Genomic DNA, 14,245 nt, shown 5'->3' on the forward strand with positions numbered 1-14,245 from the left:
CAAGAAAGATGTCTTCACAATTACTGGATGGACTGTCATACAACTTAATTTGTCAAATCTGAATTGTAATAACCTCAATGATTACACAACTTTTCTCTAGCACCATCATCTAGTCCACATTGAAATGTGTTCAATACTTTGTTTATGACCAAATACATGCAACACAAAGTTTGGAAACAGACTGAGCCAAAATGGTAAACATAATAAACATTATAACTACATATTAGCTGTTTTTTTTAGCATTGTTATTGTGAGCATGTTAGCATGCAGATGGAAGCAACCAGCTTAAAGCACTACTTTGTACAGCCTAACATGAGATGCATGAGATTACACCATGCTAAGAGCTGCAAATGCTTGGCTCAGAGTACTCACAAATCTAATGTATTTGTGGAAAAATAATATAAAGAAAATTAGGTGAAATATGCACTGATAAATACTTAGTACTTGTGTTGACACACATAGTCTAAATAATTGTATTTTGCAGAAGAGTGTTTTAATGTTGCTTTTGCTGCAAATAGGCGATGAATCTATCAAATGCAAATGAAGAAGTTGTATGGTAACTAAGAATATTTGATTATATTGGAGGGCAACAGTAAGAGGCAGGCATGCAATAAACAGGGCTACATCTTACTGTGGAAGATTTATGCATTTACTGGTTTTATTTGTATCGGTTTCAAGTGTCTGGCACATCCTTGTGGTTTGTTACAGCATTAGATCCTAAATTATTAAAACACATCCTATTTAGATCAAATGATAGTAGCCATAAGGCTAATTTGAACTCTGCTTGTTGTTTATCGATTCATTTGTTTGCTTTGTTTTCCCAGTTCACTCACTCAACAGTTTAAGAAACAGTCTTAGAAACTACAGGCTAATCTCTAGCGACACAATAGGCGTGTGTGTGTGTGTGTGTGTGTGTGTGTGTGTGTGTGTGTGTGTGTGTGTGTGTGTGTGTGTGTGTGTGTGTGTGTGTGTGTGTGTGTGTGTGTGTGTGTGTGTTGAGTCAGTCACTGAGTCAGAAATACATGGTAATGTGATGTACAATACAACAAGCTTCAGTCAATAACAGGGTTCTGGTGAATGCTCAACATCCTGAACAAGAAGGTCATCTTGTTGTCAAAACAGAGCCTAGCAGAGAAGCCCAGATCGATTAGGTCTGACACCAAAAGCGAATGTGTCTTCATTCTGTGAGTTACTGTGCTGCAACAGCAAGGAAAACCCTCAAGGTTATGCTTTGGACAGCTCACCTCTATTGCCATTTTCATTTTAAAGGTTAAAACAGTGACATCTGTGGGCAGTTTCTATTCTAAACAGTAAATCCTTGTAACGAGAGAACTTATTTTTATAGTGGTGGAAAGCAACTTTAATCCATTTTAATTAAGAATTGAGATTTTGAAGTAAGTTTGAGTCCTAGGATTTTTTTTATTTTTATTTCATACTTCTGCTTTACTGCATTTCGGGAAATATTGTACTTTTTACTTAACTGATAAGCCTGGTTACTTTGCAGATTAAGATTCTACATACAAAATACATCAAATGAAATTGTATTAAATAAATGTACATCGATTATATATTTAATTTTTAATTTAATTTAATAAAAATGAATAAAAAATATGAAGTGCATCAAAATATGAAGTGCATCAATAATAATCCAATATCATCATATACGGTATGACTATATGACACTGAACAGGAGCCTTTAGCAATACTCTACTTCCTACATTCTACGTCATTAGTAGCCATCTGAAACTGTCTGGGACGTTGCTGCATAAGCAACAACAGGGACACACCAGACAAGAGTTTATTGGCATGTAAAACCATGCTTACGCACACGGAAGCTGGCTTATGACCAAAAGCTTGTGTGCGTGGGTTTGCTTTAGGCTGCTCTATAGCTGTCTTCTGTTTAGTATTCTCAGCCAGTCAACCCCACATGGGAAAACAGACACAGACAGACACACACAAACTGGATACACAGTAAATTGAATTTAGCAGTCATTACTTTCAGACTCCCGGTCACACTGCAGGCCCCTGCGAGGCTAATGAGAGAGATGTAGATATGATGAGATGTGGGAGACTGGATGATACCACAGACAACGACCTAAACTCATTACAAATCTGTTGCACACAAACCTCAAAAACAGCTAGAGCGTAGGGGTGTCCCAGTCTCTCTGCGGATGACACGTGTGTTCTGCGGTGAGCTCCGTTCAGGTCCACGCTGGCTATAAGGTGTAGTTTTGAATCCACCCAGTACAGACGCCTGTTGGCTACATCTGAGAAACACACACACACACACACACACACACACACACGTGTGAAAAGGACTTTCCCAAGCTGAATACAGATCGATTGTGTTCACGGTAGGCACTCCTGCACTCTGACCAAGAAATCCTTTTAGGTGATATTGATTACATTTTAAAATGTCAGATTCTATCTATTACACCACCGCAAGTTTTACGGTGTCAATCTATAACTTCTAAAACAGTTCAAATGTCATTCAAACCAACTGTGATAACTTTATTAATATATGTTTTGTCATTATCAATTACCCTTATGATTGGAATTACTTTTGATCTTTACCTGCAATGAGTTGATTGAGTGTATTAGCTCTTTTTAAGGACTGTGCTTCAGGCACATCCAGAAACACACAACTATAGGTGTACATAGCAATGTGTAATATATAACATAAGGGCAGGAGTCGATAAACAGATGATCTCCTCTCACCTAGAGTGATGCCATTGGGCCATTCAATGTTATCAGCCACCAGCACCTGTCGGTCCACTCCATTCATCCCGGCTTTCTCTATCTTGGCTCGCGTGCCCCAGTCGGACCAGTACATGAAGCTGGATTGAACAAAGGAAGCACACTTATTGTGTTATTATGGAGTCTTCATATTGTTCTGCTGTACTCAAAAAGACATGTGGAAATAACAATATTATACTGCACAAGTTTCTCCTGTGCAGTACAATATTCTGGTGGATTCTCCTCCACCACCTTAAGGTGGCGATTCTCCTCCGCGAATCGCCACCTTAACGTGGTGGAGGAGTTTGAGTGGCTCAGTGATCCTGAGAGCTATGTTGTCCGGGGCGTCAGCCCCTGGTAGGGTCTCCCAAGGCAAACAGGTCTCGGGGGAGAGCCTAGACTAAGAGCGGTTCAAAAAACCCTGATGATTTACGGCCCATGGAATGAAATTACCTCGCCCGGACAAGGGAAACCGGGGTACCCTCCCGGAGCCAGACCCGGAAGGGGAGCTCGACGGCGAGCGTCTGGTGGCCGGGCTTTCACCCATGGGGTCAGCCCGAAAAAAGATCATGGACCAGCAATCCTGTGGACTCCTGAAGCAGCTGACAGGTAGGTTGGCCTCAAGGAGGTTCTGGCAAACCATCCGGCGGCTCAGAAAGGGAAAGCAGGGCCTACCCCAGGCTGTTCTCGTGGGGGGGGGGGGGGGACCCGGCTTGTGGACATCAGCGGTGGAAAGAGCACTTTGAGGAACTCCTAAACCCAGCCAACATGTCCCCTGGAGAGGAGGCTGTGCCTGAAGTTCTTGGGGTGGATGCACCCATATCCCTGGCAGAGGTCACTAAGGTAGTCAAAAAGCTTCTTGGTGGCAAGGCGCCGGGGGTAGATGAGATCCGCCCTGAGATGCTGAAATGCTCATGGACTGGCAGACCGGGGTGGTGGTTCCCATCTTCAAGAAGGGGGACCGGAGAGTGTGCTCGAACTATCGTGGTATCACACTGCTCAGCCTCCCGGGAAAAGCTTATGTCAGGGCGTTTTGCAGCCGAGTGTAAAGCGGCAGGGATGAGAGTTAGCACCTCCAAATCTGAGGCCATGGTGCTCTGCCGGAAACCGGTGGATTGCTCCCTCCAGGTGGGGACAAACTGCCTACCCCAAGCGAAGGAGTTCAAGTATCTCGGGGTCTTGTTCACGAGTAAGGGTAAGGTGGAGTGGGAGATCGACAGGCGGATCGGTGCGGCTGCAGCTGTAAAACAGCGTCTTGGTGAAGAGGGAGTTGAGCCGGAAGGCAAAGCTCTCCATTTATTGGTCGGTCTACGTTCCAACCCTCACCTATGGTCACAAACTCTGGGTCGTGACCGAAAGAACGAGGTCTCGGATACAAGCGGCCAAAATGAGCTTCCTCCGTAGGGTGGCTGGGCTCAGCCTTAGGGATAGGGTAAGGAGCTCGGACATCAGGAGGGAGCTTGGAGTCGAGCCGCTGCTCCTTCGTGTCGAAAGGAGTCAGGTTTGGGCATAGTGGTTCGGGCATCTAGTCAGGATGCCTCCTGGACGCCTCCATTGAATTCAAACCATTAGAGGTTTTCCAGGCACGTCCAACTGGTAGGAGGCCCCGGGGAAGACCGAGGACACGCTGGAGGGATTATGTCTCCCGGCTGGCCTTGGAACACCTCGGGGTCCCCCAGAATGAGCTGGAAAATGTTGCGGGTGAGAGGGAAGCCTGGGTCGGCCTGCTGAACCTGCTGCCACCGCGACCCGACCCCGGATAAGCGGTTGAAAATGGATGGATGGATACTGCACAAGTATTAATCTGTTTATGTTAAGATAGCATCCCTTTTCACATTTCTTGGAGATTCTCGTATTTTATAATGCAATAATTAGTCTGGTGACTGTGCTAACAGTCCCTGTTGTGCTTGTTTGCACTGAACATTTTTTCCATCAATTAGTTTGCCTGGAGCAAGAATAATGAAATGGCCTACAGACACCAGGGGGGTGATTTACTAACTTTGTCAGTTTGTCTTTCTTCGATATTAAGTCATAAAGCATTCTTCCATATTTCTTTAAATTATTTATTATGAGCACTGCACCAACATTTTTGCATTGGCAAGATGACAGTACACGATGACAGTAATAAAAATTGCCATGCGATACACAGCCTATCGTAGAAGAATCCTATGTGAAGAGAAATTGTCCAATGCAATTTCTCTTCAATTGGTAGCTGAAAACATGATTAATTTTTTCATACAGACTGAACACAATAGCAGTGGCAATATCGCCTGATTTGATGTCTGGGAACAGAACCTGTGAAATTTGTGGAACTGTGGTTATAACGGGGACACATGAATGGATACATGTCTGTTAAAAGCAGCTGGTATGTTACAAAATCACATTAGTGACAGAAACAAAGATAAATGCAACAGATCAAAAGACCTGGGTGATGTGCACTCAATGGAAGTTGTTCGTTCAGCAACATAAAATCACAAGTCAAAATAGTGTTGACTGAAACTTTTGCTTTCCAGATGTGTTCGAGACAAATCTTAACAGCCCATCATGTCATCATTAGAAGCAGTGTATTCGATGCAACTCTGCAGCTGTGCTAATGTACATCATCAGTATTAGCAAAAACTGCAGCCATGGCAATGGTTTGTGGGAGGCTTGTAAAAAGTAGAAGCTGTTATTGTATGAGTTCGGTATAGTTTGAATGGTTATTGGGCAATATCAGTCAGCAATCACAGCAACAAAATACAGTGTGATTTACACATCACGTCTTTCTATGTAAATGTTCATCACTGACATTAACTGAATTTTCCTGCAAAGACAAAATCATCATTTCATGTCAATAAAAATAGATCTGTGTGTGCTGGATTCCTGTTGGGCCGTCATGATTGGGGCTATAATGTACAGGAACGCTCACTGTGTGCCTCAGTTTAGGCTGTGCGCCTGTTTATTTTAGTGTATCTTCATCTGGGTTTGGATCAACAGAAGACAAAAGATGCAGAAGCACACGCTGCCACAAATTCATAAAGCTTCCCAGATTAGGAGCGCTCATCTGGGACAGAATTTCTACAAAACTATTGAGTCAGGATGCTAAATGGGTCACAGGCTTGTTACTCTGGATTCCCACATACAGCAACAGGGGTTCTCTTATATTTACCATTAGACATGGTCTCAGAAGAGGATTATGTTTATTAATTTCCTGGGCTGAAATCATTTAACAAAGCTATATCTTGGGTCATTCACCATCATCATCTATCTGCCAGCATATTCAAAGAGATGTAGAGGAGGGTACCCGATATAAATCAGCGTGACACAAATTTATGCTAACATATTGTATATTGTTATGTAAATTAATAGCATACAGTTTAGTAATTAGCATACATTATAAATTAATCGTGTAGGTCAAGGCATTTCTTAATGTGCACACATCGTCCTTCTTACCCGTGATGGGGATCCAGCGCTAGGGCCCTGGGTTCACTCAGGTCAGTGTTGATGAGGACGCGTCTCTTGGTGGCGTCCACTGAGGCCACGGAGATGGATTTGTCTCCGGAGTCGGCCCAGTACAGGTTATGTTGGAGCCAGTCCAGAGCCAGACCTACGGGGGTCTGCAGAAGAGAATCCAGCAGCGGTACCTGCTGGGAGGGGTCACTGGCCTCATGGATGAAGGCACTGCGGGGGGAGGAGAGAAGGCGATTAAGACAGAGAGGGAGGCAGGGAGTACTTTCAGAGGAGGAGAATACGAGTCATAGTCTACAGAAAATAAGCACTAATTACAGAAAGGATGTGTAGTAAAGGGACGTTTACTGCCTGGTGGAGCTCTATTTAGTGATAATGACTCTTTATACACTATCGTTATTATTGCATGGCACCATGTGACAAACGTTTCCCAAAAAGTACTGAGACTGTAACTGTAAATCTAGAAACGCAGACTGCAATCACTTTCTCAGTGAAAGTCAATCTAGCAATAACTGTTTCTTCAAGTACTTTTGGAAAATGATTTTGATAAATGATAAGAGGATATACAGGATGAGAACATACAGGACAATTAATACCCTACAGATGGTGTATCATCCCAACTAATGTGGATACTAACTCCCCAGATAGTGATGTAGGAGTGGAGATTGGGACTGGTATGTGAGCTGTAGCCTTGGGCCATGCGCTGAGCAGGTTCATCCGGGGGTTGGCATCCTTCTCAGGTGCACCACTTATCAGAATAGACAAGGCCTAACTCAGGGGTTGGCCTGCCCGGTAATGATTTGGCCCTGGCAGAGGTGTGAGGTGAGAGCCAGGCAGCTGTGCTCCCGAACAGGAATTTCAATTTTAGTTTCCCCAGAGATCTTTTCTCTTAACATCCATTTCATAAAGAGAACACAGTGCTCCAATTAGAATACACTCTGGGGAGAAATCGTAGTTGGTATAACAATAGGAAGGGTGAAATTAATCTAAAATAGTAGCAGGTCTGAACTATTGACTCAGTTGATTACAAGTAGATGCTTTAGTAAATAAAATATCCGCAAATCAAATCACGCCATGGTGCAACATTATATGGTTTGGCACATCAAGTATCGGTAAGGTCACATTTAAATTATTTTGTCTGAAATCTGAAGTTTTAAAAATGTCAAAAAGGTTTGTTTTTCAAATCTAAGAGGGACAAGGTTTCTGATACGAAATTAGTTTTTTAACTTCTAAGTCAGGTTTCATCTGTAGACGTTTACCTGTAGATTTTCCGGTGAAAGCGATCGCACCAGAAGACACGATTGTTGGCCACATCCAGGTCCAGAGCTACAGCGTTCTTCTGGGTGGACACCACCTGGCTGTAGTCCCTCTTCACCAGGTCGATGCGTCGGATCTCATGCCGGTTGGTGAACAGCAGGTAAGGGCTCTTTCCTGCACACAAAGTACAACGATATGTAATGCCCTTGAAAAAGTGTGTATTTGCGGCCTAAGTATGGGAGGGTTTATCCAGCTGAAATTTGCAATCTGTCACAGTGAAAAGCAATTTAAAAGCAGGGTGAATACATTAGTAAGAAGAATACATTATTGGTAGGTGGAGTTGGGATGTACTTCAATAATGGCCAGTCAAACCAGCTTTGACAATTTGGTAAAGGGCCAGAAGAAGGGTCAATGACGTTATCTCTTATTAGAAAGGAGCTGCACCTCTATGCACAGCACGCGTTATTTGAATCACATATAGCAAGCAAGTAAAGTATTATAAAGTAAATATAACATTTAGCCAGGTGAAATTAACTCCAATGGCATTCTGAGCAAACATGATCTGGATTTAGATTGGATTAGAAATGAGAAATAATGGTTTTACATGCATGTGTGCAAAGGCAGGACAAAAAGGAAGACGATTCCAATGAATTGTTGTTTTCAGCACAGCATCAAAACAATTGTATAAGACGGTTGAACATGAAGCTGCGTGTCAGTGGATGATGTAGACATTCCTCTACTTTAATAACACAAAGGAATCACCACAGTGTCAAAAGGCATTGCTTAATATGATTAGGGCTGCAACAACGAATCGATAAAATCGATAAAAATCGATAATCAAAAGTGTTGGCAATGAATTTCATTATCGATTCGTTGTGTCGCGCGATTATTACGCCGGGAGTCGCGGAGAAGAAAAAAAAGAGCGGAGCAGAGCAACTGGCCGGCCAGCGTTTCTGAGATTGGAGTGAGACACGAGAAAAGCTGAGGTTGTAATGTTCTCAAAAATAGAAGATCTTTGACAAGTCGAGTCTTGGCCAATCAGCGTCTTCATGTTCCTCAAACTTGTTTTTAATGGAAGCTAGTCAGCTTGCTATCGCGTTAACTAACGTGTTTGGGTTGTGTATTGTTGTTAAAGTGACGTTATGTTCCGTTACAGTTCAGTCTTGCTTGTAAAAAAACGTAACGTGATGAAACATGCCGTCACCCCCCCAGTCTGGTTCAGTTCACTCTGTCACTCGTTAACGTTAAACCAGCACACCGGCGGATCTGGCTGCAGGTTTTTTTTAATTTTTTTACTCAAAGTAGAATGAAGCAAATCACGTAGTTGGGCTTAGCCAACAACGTGACGTCGTGGTCATAAGAGACCCAGAATGAAAGAGTTTAAGGAAGAGGACGCTCTATATGTAGCAGTACAGCTTCCCTCTGTCCCAGTATTTCATACATATTGATAAAGCAGGGTATGTAAATGCAACCTCTGGAGGGATCAATTACAGTAAATAGGGCTCACATTTGGCAGATGTAAAGCATACATGTGTATGTTTTTAGTGTTAGTCCATTTTGTTGTTTTAATTAACAGCTCATTTTGAATAAAGGGTTGGAAATGAACGCTTTTTTGATAAAAACATTTTTTTATCCGATTCATCGATTAATCGAAAAAATAATCAACCGATTAATCGATTATTAAAATAATCGTTAGTTGCAGCCCTAAATATGATGCTGCATATTTGTAGCACCCAAGTCGATACTCTTAATGTCATCTTTTAACACAGATAAATAACACAACAAAGCTTGTGTGATACAGCTTAATATCCTCCTCTAACAAGAGTGCAGGTACAATAATCCTTCATTAAAAACTGATGCATAGTTTCTGTATTGATCAGTTTGTCTGGATGCATCATTAAGTCACTCCTCCAATGAATCGCCACCTTAACGTGGTGGAGGAGTTTGAGTGGCTCAGTGATCCTGGGAGCTATGTTGTCCGGGGCATCAGCCCCTGGTAGGGTCTCCCAAGGCAAACAGGTCTCGGGGGAGAGCCCAGACTAAGAGCGGTTCAAAAAACCCCGATGAATAGCAGCCCATGGTATGAAGCTACCTCGCCCGGACAAGGGAAACCGGGGCACCCTCCCGGAGCCAGACCCAGGAGGGGAGCTCGTCAGCGAGCGTCTGGTGGCCGGGCTTTCGCCCATGGGGCCCGGTCGGGCTCAGCCCGAAGAAACAGCATGGAGCAGCAGTCACCCTGTGGACCCACCACCCGCGGGGAGAATTATCGGGGTCGGGTGCTATGCAGACCGGGCAGCGGGCCAGGCAGGAGACCTGGACGAGCTGATCGCCGGCGGCATAGACTAGCTCTAGGGACGTGGAAGAGCCGTAGCTGGTGCAGGAGGTGGAGCGGTACCAGCTAGATATAGTTGGGCTCACCTCAACGCACATCATGGGCTCTGGAACCAAGCTCCTGGAGAAGGGTTGGACTTTGTCCTTTTCTGGAGTTTCCCAGGGTGAAAGGCGCCGGGCGGGAGTGGGGATACTCACGAGCCCCTGGCTGAGCGCCGCTATGTTGGAGTTTTCCCCAGAGAACGAGAGGGTCGCCTCCCTGCGCCTACGGGTTGCGGGGAGTAAGGCTCTGACTGTTGTTTGTGCTTATGCACCGAACAGCAGTTCGGAGTATCCGGCCTTCTTGGAGTCGGTGGGAGGGGTCCTGGAAAGGGCGCCGCCTGCCGACTCCATAGTTCTCCTGGGAGACTTCAACGCTCACGTGGGCAATGACAGAGAAACCTGGCGGGGCGTGATTGGGAGGAACGGCTTGCCCGATCTGAACCCGAATGGTATTTTGTTGTTGGACTTCTGTGCTAGCCACAGTTTGTCCATAACAAACACCATGTTCGAACATAAAGTGGCTCATAAGTGTACCTGGTACCAGAACACCTTAGGCCGTAGATCAATGATCGACTTTGTAATCGTATCAGCTGATCTGCGGCCGTATGTCTTGGACACTCGGGTGAAGAGAGGAGCAGAGCTGTCAACTGATCACCACCTGGTGGTGAGTTGGATCAGATGGCGGGGGAGTCGGCTAGAAAGACCAGGCAAGCCCAAATGTGTAGTGAGGGTGAACTGGGAACGTCTGGCGGAGGATCCTGTCCGGGAGGTCCTCAACTCCCACCTCCGGAAGAACTTCTCACAAATCCCGAGGGAGGCTGGGGACATGGAACCCGAGTGGACCATGTTCAAAGCCTCTATTGTGGACGTGGCTGCTCAGAGCTGTGGCCGGAAGGTCATCGGTGCCTGTCGTGGCGGCAACCCGAGAACCCGGTGGTGGACACGGGGGGTGAGGGAAGCCGTCAAACTGAAGAAGTAGGCCTTTCGGGCCTGGCTGGCCCAGGGGTCTCCTGAAGCAGCTGACGGGTACCGGCAGGCCAGAAGGGCTGCAGCTGCGATGGTCGCGGATGCTAAAACTCGGGCATGGGAGGAATTCGGTTTTCCGCTTGTCGAACCTCAGATTCAAGACGAGCAGTGCGGATTCCGTCCCGGTCGTGGAACAGTGGACCAGCTCTTTACCCTTGCAAGACTACTGGAGGGGTCCTGGGAGTTTGCCCAACCAGTCTACATGTGCTTTGTAGACTTGGAGAAGGCTTTCGACCGGGTCCCTCGGGGGTTTTTATGGGGGGTGCTGCGGGAGTATGGGGTGCCGGACCCGTTGGCACGGGCCATCCGGTCTCTGTACGCCTGCAGTAGGAGCTTTGTTCGTATCCTCGGTAATAAGTCAGACACGTTCCCGGTGGGTGTTGGCCTCTGCCAGGGCTGCCCTTTATCACCGGTCCTGTTCGTGACCTTCATGGACAGGATATCTAGTCGCAGCCAAGGGGCGGAGAGGATCCGGTTCGGGAGTCTCGGGATCACCTCTCTGCTGTTCGCGGATGATGTGGTCCTGTTTGCCTCCTCGGACCGTGACCTCCAGCATTCACTGGGGCGTTTTGCAGCCGAGTGTGAAGCGGCAGGGATGAGAGTTAGCGCCTTCAAATCTGAGGCCATGGTGCTCTGCCGGAAACCGGTGGATTGCTTCCTCCAGGTGGGGACAAACTGCCTACCCCAAGCGAAGGAGTTCAAGTATCTCGGGGTCTTGTTCACGAGTGAGGGTAAGGTGGAGCGGGAGATCGACAAACGGATCGGTGCGGCTGCAGCAGTAAAACAGGCGCTGTACCGGTCCGTCTGGTGAAGAGGGAGCTGAGCCTGAAGGCGAAGCTCTCCATTTACTGGTTGGTCTACGTTCCAACCCTCACCTATGGTCACGAACTCTGGGTCGTGACCGAAAGAACGAGATCTCGGATACAAGTGGACGAAATGAGCTTCCTCCGTAGGGTGGCCGGGCTCAGCCTTAGAGATAGGGTAAGGAGCTCGGACATCAGGGGGGAGCTTGGAGTCGAGTCGCTGCTCCTTCGTGTCGAAAGGAGTCAGCTGAGGTGGTTCGGGCATCTAGTCAGGATGCCTCCTGGACGCCTCCCATTAGAGGTTTTCCAGGCACGCCCAACTGGTAGGAGACCCCGGGGAAGACCGAGGACACGCTGGAGGGATTATATCTCCCGGCTGGCCTTGGAACGCCTCGGGATCCCCCAGAATGAGCTGGAAAGTGTTGCGGGTGAGAGGGAAGCCTGGGTCGGCCTGCTGAACCTGCTGCCACCGCGACCCGACCCCGGATAAGCGGCTGATAATGGATGGATGGATGGATTGATTGTGGGACGTAGAACTTTTACTTTGTAAAATATCTGAATTGAAAACCGGATGTTGTGTCACGTGGATCTCTCCGCTCGCTTGAATGTGTTTCCTGAAATGTCAGTGTCTGTGATTTAACCACGGAGATCCAAGTGTCTGCTGAGTTGACTGCAGTGGTATACTGTCCTAGATGGAATTCACCACCCTCTTGGGGATGCATTCCCAAACAACCCGACTCAGAGAAGACCGTACCCGGTCCGACCGGCCCCATTACCGGCTTCACCCCGCCCCTCTTCGCTTGCCGCTACTGAGGGAATCCTGTTAGCTTCTTTTCCTCCGCATAGCTTAGAAATTCAAATATGCTTAAATTCAGCGGGAAAGCATGAAAACAAAAACAATAACACAAACATATGTTGATTATAAATGTATACATGAAAACAATAACACAAATATACGTTGATTGTAATTTTTAGGAGACAGGGTTGGGTTGCACCACTCTGCATTTTTTTTACCACTACCAACAGTCATACCTTCCAGGACCTTAATTTATTGTCAAATAACAACAAATAAAGGTTAAACTGTTGCAGCGCCTCTCCAAAACAGCGGCACTTCAAACAGAGTCAGCTGGGACGTAGGAATATATACCTTCCAGGACCTTAATGCATTCTCACATATTATACCTTCCAGGACCTTAAGCAAGTTGCGGCACCTGTCTCCCAAACAGAGGCAGCTGCCACAAATAGTAGAATCAATCTGCCTCAAAAACTAGTGGCACATGAGTGGCAACTCGTAGGTGCCGGGAGTGCTGCCTCTAAAGTAGTGGAAACTGCTCTGGCAGCGAGCTGCCACCGGAAGTGCTGCCTCTAAACGAGTGGCGACTGCTCCAGCAGCTCGGAGGTGCCCCGACATCTGAGACGTGCCACCGGAAATGCCTCAACGATGTGCCGGTGCCATGATTTGAGCTTGTCCTCTCTCTATAATTAACTATGTTTTGAATTGGTGTATCGCTCCCTTTATTTTTTCATTATTTAAATCATGTTTTTAATATAATTGTATTCACAAATATAAAACATTATGAAGTCTACACTTTAAAAGTGAACTAAATAAGTTGAAGTTCGGTATCTTTGTCATGCTACACTACAAGCACACATAGCTACGCATTCAGCAGCTAAATCACAGTGTCCTTGTTTCATTTTAGGTGCCCTCACCTATTTTTAGAGCTGTCCGCTAGTGATAAGGTCATCTAGGATGCATTTTAATTAGCCCTAAATGTGAACCAGGACCTTAAAAGCATTTATATTATCATGCCATCTTCATGATTATTTCTAATAATTCTGGCAAGAAAAAACCAAGTGGGTAATAGAGACCACAGGGAAGGTTGTATTACTTTTGGCTGGCAACTACAGCCCACCTTTGTCTTGTAACATCTATATTGGGCCTATCTCTGTCTGACACGGCATGGTAATAGGATGGCAGCTGCAGCCAGTTATCTCCAGAGGCAGATATGATATTCTCTCATTATTAGCTCACTCGCCTCAGTTTCCTTTTGACAGTGTGTGTCGTAACTTCGTTGTAGTTTCGCACTCATTCTTCCCTTTCCTCCCTCTCCCACCTCAAAGTCTGAATGATGGCAGTGCTGGTCAGGACTAAATGGTCTCAAAATCTGGCTATTACAATGACAACATTTCCAACCCCTCTAAAGGGGGAAATGGTCCCCTGCTCGTTTTATGGACTGTCACAGCAGCGGTGGAACGGCTGCATTCACTGCTATTCTGCTTGTGACAGGCAGTCATACACACAGTTCTGTCCTGGTTATGTTGAACGGATAGCAAACACATCGGGCAGTCATGCACAGAGAAATACACAAGTGCAGACAGAGGCAGGGGGCAGATATAATCCAAACACATATACAGTGTGCAAATACAAACACAGACATGTGAGTGCTGAGCTTTGATATCAGCTCAGACTAATTGAGGGAAATTAAATCACAGCATTTGACAGCCACAGGAACCAAATCCCCACAAATCATTTGACTCACTGTTTCCTGACAATTAAATAATTAAAATGTTAGGGCAAATGGATTGTAAATATATAAACTGGC

General features: G+C 45.8%; 1 protein-coding gene across 1 annotated transcript in view; it reads right to left on the minus strand.

Annotated features, from left to right (window-relative positions):
* The window catches only part of LOC306739154 (low-density lipoprotein receptor-related protein 8-like), a gene marked incomplete at both ends in the record, with an annotated part of 69,038 nt that overhangs the window by 6,335 nt on the left and 48,458 nt on the right, over window positions 1-14,245 (minus strand). Inside the window, 4 exons of the mRNA XM_079221116.1 lie at window positions 2,128-2,267; window positions 2,719-2,837; window positions 6,169-6,396; window positions 7,443-7,614. Coding sequence (XP_079077242.1) covers window positions 2,128-2,267; window positions 2,719-2,837; window positions 6,169-6,396; window positions 7,443-7,614 — 659 coding nt within the window. The remainder of the gene's footprint in view (window positions 1-2,127; window positions 2,268-2,718; window positions 2,838-6,168; window positions 6,397-7,442; window positions 7,615-14,245) is intronic.

This window comes from Taurulus bubalis (assembly GCF_910589615.1).
Source record: "Taurulus bubalis genome assembly, chromosome: 1".
Classification (NCBI taxonomy): Eukaryota; Metazoa; Chordata; class Actinopteri; order Perciformes; family Cottidae; genus Taurulus; species Taurulus bubalis.